The sequence below is a fragment of the Cebus imitator genome, unplaced genomic scaffold (genome assembly GCF_001604975.1).
Source record: "Cebus imitator isolate Cc_AM_T3 unplaced genomic scaffold, Cebus_imitator-1.0 Scaffold323, whole genome shotgun sequence".
NCBI classification, from domain to species: Eukaryota; Metazoa; Chordata; class Mammalia; order Primates; family Cebidae; genus Cebus; species Cebus imitator.
Genome location: NW_016107638.1, coordinates 2,485,306 through 2,493,539, shown reverse-complemented (window position 1 = coordinate 2,493,539; position 8,234 = coordinate 2,485,306). Strand labels below are relative to the sequence as shown.

General features: G+C 44.1%; 1 protein-coding gene across 1 annotated transcript in view; it reads left to right on the top strand.

The window, feature by feature from the left end:
• Window positions 1-8,234, top strand: part of GLT1D1 (glycosyltransferase 1 domain containing 1) — a 124,751-nt gene that overhangs the window by 24,076 nt on the left and 92,441 nt on the right. Inside the window, exon 3 of the mRNA XM_017504531.2 lies at window positions 7,028-7,133. Coding sequence (XP_017360020.2) covers window positions 7,028-7,133 — 106 coding nt within the window. The remainder of the gene's footprint in view (window positions 1-7,027; window positions 7,134-8,234) is intronic.

Genomic DNA, 8,234 nt, shown 5'->3' with positions numbered 1-8,234 from the left:
AGGCGCAGCCTTGTGTAAAACTGTGGAATATTCACAGATCACTGAACCACGGTGGTCTACGGTTTGAAGTGAAAAACCACGGCACATGATGAGTTTTGAAAAGCAGAAGAGTATGAACTATGTTAAGTCTTAGGGTTAAAAAGGACTGTTGCCAGGTATTTATTTATTATCATTGTAAATAGAAAAGTAAATCATCACAATTTTACGTGACTTTCCATGGGATACAAATATGTAGCATTCATCATAAAAGATGTCATCTGGATATCTTGTTCAAATGTAATTTAAACTTAGTATGTTCTAATATTGTTAAAGATATAGGGATATAAATCACTCACATTTTAGTAAGAAAGGCAAGAAAATGACTAATAATGATATGATATAGCAATATGATATAGCATATATGTTTATTGTCCCGCACAGTCGTACGCCCAGCTGGGCAACGTTTGCGCCACCAGACGCGGAGCAGTCGTGGCTAGCGATTGTGGTCGTAAAGTCGAATGGTCGTAAGTTGCATGGGTCGTAAGTCGATCAATACCTGTATGCACTTTTAAAGCTTTTGATACATATTGTCAGTAATAACTAGTCACATTTATGTAACTGTGTATATTAAATATTGCTAAGTAAAACATTAACAGCTTGGACAAGTGGAAGTTTGCTTTTCTGTTTAAAATCAGTATTTGCTGAGCAAATAAATAAAATAGCTAAGTAGTGTATGCAAATAATGGAAAATAGCACATTATCAGCATTAATACACATTACAGATATATTGCAGGTATAATGCAAATTTTTTGTTTTATTGAGATGGAATCTGGCTCTTTTCACCGAAGCTAGAGTGCAATGGCTCGATCTTGACTCACCACAACCTCTGCTTCCTAGGTTCAAGCAATTCTCCTGCCTCAGCCTCCTGAGTAGCTGGAATTGCAGGCGTGAACCACCATGCCAAGCTAATTTTTATATTTTAATAGAGATGGGGCTTTACCATGTTGGCCAGGTTGGTCTCGAACTCCTGACTTCAGGTGCCTTGGCCTCCCGAAGTGCTCGGATTACAGATGTGAGCCACCGCACCGAGCCTGAAAATGTTTTAAAGAACGATATCAACTTTCATTCTTTCAGTTATGGACCAATTATTATATGAATGTCAAAGTAACACATGATATTTATTTCTCCTTCTTGGGCATGTCTGTAAAATATTTTTGACATGCATACCAATCCATCATTTCAAGTGTATGAGAACAGAACTTTATAGGTGTCCTTAACTTAGACGGAATAGAACCTGTTCACAGGTAGTATGCTTTCTGGGCTCTTGCCTATATTCCCTAAATGGCACACAAGGAAAAACTTACAAGTTAATTTGATGCTGGCCGAGAGGATGGTAATGAAGCTCTTCTGTTTCTTTTTAAGAATGTGCTTTAGGCTTGAACCTAATGAGGAAGCAGATAGGGTCGGGTGGCTGATTAAGAAGCCACATTTAGGAAGCTATGATTTTCTTATCTCAGCAAAGCTGGGAGAGACAAAATCCTAGCACAAGCGCTGATTTATGGATAAGGCCGGTTACTGGGTGGCTCTGAGTCAACCCCCTTGGAAAATAGCTGTGTACCACTTTATCCTCAATGCATTTCAGCAAATGCCGTTTGAGGACCTAACTTTGAATAGCCATGTTATTAGAGCAAGGGGTACAGACAGAAATAAGAGAATCTTCCAGTCTACAAACAAAACCCAAGACCTTATCATACATGGCATGACATAGAAGGGAAAGGATTTACTTCTGAGAGACCTGGAGAAGACTTCAGAAACAAGGGGATGGCTGAGTCGGGTTTTGAAAAGTGAATAAGAGTTTGCAGATATATGCTTGAAGAATGAAAAACAGAAGTGCCGTAGGATCCAGCCATCCCACTTCTGGGTACATGTGCAAAGGAAATGAAATTAGTATGTGGAAGAGATGTCTGCAACCCCATGTTCACTGCAGCACTATTCAAAATAGCCAGGACTGGAATCAACCTGTGTCCACTGATGGTAAATGGATACGGAAAATGTGGTGTATATATATGTAATGGAAAAGGAAGGATATTCTGTCATTTCTAACAACATGAATGAGCCTGGAGAACATAATGCAAAATACAATAAGCCAGGCACAGAAATACGAATGCCACATTGACCTCACTTGCATGTGAAATCTCAAAAAGTCAAATACATAGAGGCAGAGGTTAGTAGGATGGCTACCAGGTGCTCAGGATTGGTCAAAAAGTACAAAATTTCAGTTAGGAGGAAAACATTCAAGATCTGCTGCACAGCATGGTGATGGTAGTAAATAATAATGTATTGTATACTTGAAAATGCTAAGAGAGGGGCCAGGCGTGGTAGCTCACACCTGTAATCCCAGCACTTTGGGAGGCTGAGGCAGGCAGATCACTTGAGGTCGTGAGTTTGAGACCAGCCTGGCCAACATGGTGAAACCCTGTCTCTATTAAAAATACAAACACTAGCTGGGCATGGTGGTTGTGCCTGTAATCTCAGCTACTTGGGAGGCTGAGGCAGAAGTAGCACTTGAACCCAGGACACTGAGGCTGCAGTGAGCCAAGATAGCACCACTGCACCCCAGCCTGGGCGACCAAGTGAGACTCTGTCTCAAAAAATAAAAATAAAAAATTAAAATTAAAAATTGCAAGAGAATAGTAGGTTTTAAGTGTTCTCATCACAGATAAAAGATAAATATGTGAGGTAATACATATGTTAATTAGCTTGTTTTTTTGTTTGTTTGTTTTGTTTTTAAAGAAATGGAATCTTGCTGTGTGTCCCAGGCTGGTCTCAAACTCCTGGGCTAAAGCGATCCCCACATCTTGGTCTCTCAAAGTGCTGAGATTACAGGCGTGAGCCACTGCGCTTGGCCTAATTAGCTTGATTTAGCCATTCCACAATGTAGTCATAATTTAAAACATCATGTTGTACACCATATATATATATACACACAATAATAAAAAGAGAGTTTGCAAAAATATTTTCTATACATCGTGCTATAGCAGAGAACTTCTAGAATTTTTCAGTTGCAATCATGGGTGAATTTATAATAGGCATTTTTTTTTTAGACAGAGTGTTACTCTGTCACCCAGGCCAGAGTGCAGTGGCACCATCTCGGCTCACTGCAACCTCTGCCTTCCAGTTTCAAGCAATTCTCCTACCACAGCCTCCCAGGTAGCTGGGATTACAGGCATGCACCACCATTCCCAGCTAATTTTTGTATTTTTAGTAGAGATGGGGTTTCACCATGTTGGCCAGGCTACTGAAGGAGGTCTTGAACTCCTGACCTCAAGTGATCCACCCACCTCAGCCTCCCAAAGTGCTGGGATTACAGGCATGAGCCACTGCACCCAGCCTAATAGTCTTTTGCCATTAAGGCTAACATGCAACTTATTTAAAACTTTATTTTCTTAACAATAGAATGAGCATTGAAAAAATAAAAAACTAAATGAAATATCCCATATTCCCTTCTTCTAAGTACTATTTCTGGATACATGTATTTAAAACTTCTTTAGTATAAAACATGGTGAAACTAGCTCTCACGAGGTCTGCCTTGTACCAGCATGTCATATACAGTCTCACCAGTCCGCTAATGAATATTATCTCCGTTTCACAGATGATATAGCAGGAGGGTCAGAGAAACTGAGTAACTTGCACAAAATCATGCCGCTTGTAGGTGGAGAACCAGGATTCTAACCTGGGGCTGTCTGGAGTGAAAGTCCTGTGATTTCTCCAAATAGGTCAAATTAGCTTTGACGATATGGTTATTGCTGCTAGGCTGATTGAGTAAGAAAGGGCTGTCGTCTTAAGTACTAAACATGCTCACACCTTTTAAACAACCTCGTTGATAGTGTGTATCTTTTTGGTGTCTTTGGCAATTTCACTGAAAAAGACTTCCTATTATTTTCCTTAGCCTCCTTTAGTAGCAGTTTTTATTGGGGGAACATTCCAGTTATGGTTTGGCTGTGTCCCCACCCAAATGCCATCTTGAATTATAGCTCCCACAATTCCCATGTGCTGTGGGAGGGACCTGGTGGGAAGTCATTGAATCATGAGGTGGGCCTTTCCCGTGCTATTCTCGTGATGGTGAATAAGTCTCACGTGATCTGATGGTTTTATAAAGGGGCGTTTCCCTGCCCAAGCTCTCTTGTCTTGTCTGCCACCATGTGAGACATGCCTTTCACCTTCTGCCATGATTGGGAAGCCTCTCTAGCCATGTGGAACTGTAAGTCCATTAAACCTCTTTCTTTTGTAAATTGCCCAGACATATCCAATTGCCATACCAATTGGGTACGTCTTTATCAGCAGCTTGAAAATGTTCTAATATAGTCCCTTTGTGGCATTACAGTGTATCATTTCCCACTGCTGCTGTAATAATTTACTGCAAACCCAGTGGCTTCGGGCAGCACAAATTCCTCACCTGACCTCCGGTTCTGGAGAATAATTGCTCCCAGAGATGTCTGCATCCTAATTTCTGGGACCCCTGAGGCCATGACCGGGGAGCTGGATCTGGAGGTTGGAAAGCTGAAGTGTGTCTCCCAGGCTGAATTTAAGGTGTCTGCAGCTGTGCTCCTTCGTGGAGGCTCTTGGGGAGAATCTGGTTTCTCATCTTTTCCAGCCTTGAGGGGCACCCACATGTCTTGGCTCATGGCCCTCCTCCATCTCCAGAGCCATCGGGCTGGTGGGTTCTTCCTCACTCTGAACTTGACTCTCTGGCCTCCTTCTTTCACTTGTTTATTTCTTTTTATTTTGAGCTGGAGTCTCGCTCTTGTCCCCAGGCTGAAGGGCAGTGGTGCAATCTTGGCTCACTGCAACCTCCGCCTCCCGGATTCAAGCAATTCTCCTGCCTCAGCCTCCAGAGTAGCTGGCATTGCAGGTGCCTCCCACCATGCTCGGCTAATTTTTGTGTTTTTAGTAGAGACGAGGTTTCACCCTGTTGGCCAGGCTGGTCTCAAACTCCTGACCTCAGGTAATCCGCTCACCTCGGCCTCCCAAAGTGCTGGGATTACAGGCATGAGCCCCTGTACCTGACCACCCTCTTTCACTTGTAACAACCCCCGTGGTTATGTTGAGCCTGTCTGGATAGTCTGCCAAAATGACCTCCCCTGTCACAGCCTCATGGGTCCCGGGAATTAGGATGTGGACATCACTGGGAGCAATTATTCTCCCTTCCAGATTCATGTCCTTCCCATATGAGAAAAATCTTCATTCTGTCCCAACACCTCCCAAAGCCTAGATCTATCACCCATGGTGAACCATCTCTGCTGGGTGGGCGTTTCTACGTCTCTCAGTGTTTTTGGAAAAGTTCTTACAGGTCTGTAGTAAGAAATTCCAACAATATAAAGTGTTAGAGAGTGAAAAGTAAGTCCCACTCCCGTGCCAGATCTTTCTGTTTTGTTCTGTTGTTGTTAGTTGGTTTTTTGAAACAGAGTCTCGCTCTATTGCCCAGGCTGGAGTGCAGTGGCATGATCTTGACTCACTGCAACCTCCGTCTTCTGCGTTCAAGTGATTCTCATACCTCAACCTTCTGATTAGTGAGATTACAGGTGTGTACCACCACATCTGGCTGATTTTTGTATTTTTACGAAAATAGAGATGGAATTTCGCCATGTTGCCCAGAGTGGTCTCAAACTCCTGGCCTCAGATGATCCGCCCGCCTTGGCCTCCCAAAGTGCTAGGATTACAGGTGTGAGCCTCTGTGCCCAGCCTATCCCAGATCTGTAGCCTTCCAGGTCCCTTCCCCAGAGGTTACAACAGTTGTTATTTTGTGTACTGTCACAGATGTTCTGTGCATAAAGAAATGTGTGCTTATGGTTTTTGTTTTTGTGCAAGAATCTTTTGTTCACCAAGATGCACTTTTTTTGGCCAGCCTTTCTGTGTGAGTACACACACACACAGCTCCAAAAATAAGAGCCAGCCTTCACCAATGCACACAACCTGCAGGTGACTTCTCAAGTTGTGCTACTTTTAGCCTTGCTGGAGCCGTATGTATTATTGCTGGGCTCAATATCTGGAGCCTGAATTTATAGCAGTGGAATTCTAGGGTGCGAGTGACCTAGATAGAGAAAAAGAAGACAGGATCTGCTAATTTACATGACAAAAACAATTCAAAGCCCTATAAAAGGAAAGATCAGTTTCTTCTCCTGTAACTATCTTGATAGAAACAGCTTGTTTGAAAAATCTAACTGGGTGAACTCCAGTTAGATCTGGTCTACTGGGTGATTCGTTGGCCATAGTCTCTTGACATTTTTAGTTGACCTTGGGAGTCCTTTCAGGGAGCTGCTTTTGATGAGCACATCATTCAGCCTGAGATGGACAGGCCTAATGCCCTGCCCTGCCCGTCTGTGCTCATGAAATGTTCATCAAGGAGGCAGGGCGTGGACTCACCTGCTGCCTCCCATCTGCACGGGGGCCTGTCACTTGGAAAACGCATACTCCCTTTGCAAATTCCTTCCCCCTTTATGCCCTCAGCACCTTGTGTTATTTTGGCCCTCATCCTAGTTGTGCCTTTCATAATTCATCACCCCTGCTGTACTGAACAGTTCTAGGATGTCATCAAGGTGGCCTTGAGGATATCCTCAAGGTGGTGCCTCTCTCTCCCCTGTTTTTGTCCCAAGCTAGCATGGTGCCTGCTGGTGGTGCTGAACAATGGGACTCATTTGGAGAGCGCTTTTTTTGGTCATGAATTTTAATGATTCCAGGTTAGCCCATTTCCTAGGAATGATAAGCTTGGCTTTGATAGATGATGGCTAACAAAAGTTTTTATCTGCTAAAGTTTAGGATGAATTAGTTGAAGGACAGCCCTGACAACAGTGGTGGGGCCTCCTGTGACTGCTCCTTTATTGTAGTGATACCCATTCTGCTCTTCAGGAGAGGTGGATGCAGCTAAGCATGCAGCAGAACACGGCTCCCGTGATCCGGGAACATCGGCGTTTCAGATTCTTGCCTGGGAATGTTGGTGAAGGCTGTAGCTGGGGCTCAATTCTGCTTTGTGACTGTCATCGCTTTGCAGGCCACCGAATCCCTTTTGGAATCATCTTTGGTGGAACTGATGTAAATGAAGATGCCAACCAGAAGGAAAAAAACACAGTGATGAGAAGAGTTCTCGAGGAAGCCAGGTAATACTTGTGGGAATCTCACCCATGTCAAACACTTAAACCCTGTGGATGGAATTCATTGAAATGGAAAGACCAAGGGAACATTGTCGGGAAGGTTTACATCTTACCACTCAAAATCAATTTCATGTAACCTTTTCTTTTATTTGCTACATTTTTATTCTGCCGCCAATAGTCATTGCTAACAGGTTATTTCACGTAAGTCTTTAACTACAGTTGATATTAGAGAAGCCTCTTTAGAAGGGTCTGCATGGAGCCGGGCACAGTGAGGCACGCCTGTGTTCCTAGGTACTCGGGAGGCTGAAGCGAGAGGATCACTTGAGCCCAGGAGTCCAAGGCTGTAGGGTGCTATGGGTGCACTCTGGCCTGGGTGCAAGCCCTCTTCTCGACAAAGAGGTGATCTGAATGTAGAAAACACGGAACACAGGCAAACTCCAGCCTTATCGGCACACAAGTTAGGATCTAGTTTGCGTCAGGTTTGCCCAAGTCAAATGTGTTTGGCATGGCTCTTATCTATAATATAGCTTTTTGATATATATATATATATATATATGCCATTTGCAAGAAGGGTCACCACCTGGATTTCTAAATGGTGACTCAGTCCTTTTCCTTGGGTATGTCCCTCCATTTGTCCCGGGAACCTTAGAGATAGCTGCTGTGAGGACAGCGCTCGGTGCTCTGAGTGGTGCTTCTCAAAGGGGTCACTGTGATAGTCCTGGGGGCTACCCTGCACATCTCTGGTCCCAGACACCACCCGCTGGTGGTGCACCCTCCAGGCACCACAGCTACCCAGCAGGTCTCCCTATAATTCTAGTGCCCCCAGGGTGGGGGAACTTACTAGAGAATTTCTTCCAGTGCTGTACTCCCCAACTTTATCCACGTCGAAGTGGTGAATGTAGGTTCATGGGAGGCTGTTGTCCAGGAGTGGCCCCTGCACTGGGCCCCAGCAGACCAGCCCAAAACAGAAAGGACTCACTCTTGCTGAGCACTGTGTAATCCAACTGAACTTTGAAATGGGGCAGTTTTCTTTTTTCTTTTCTTTTCTCTTTCCTTTTCCCTTTCCTCCACTCTCTTCCTTTCCCCTCCCCTCCCCTCCCCTCCCCT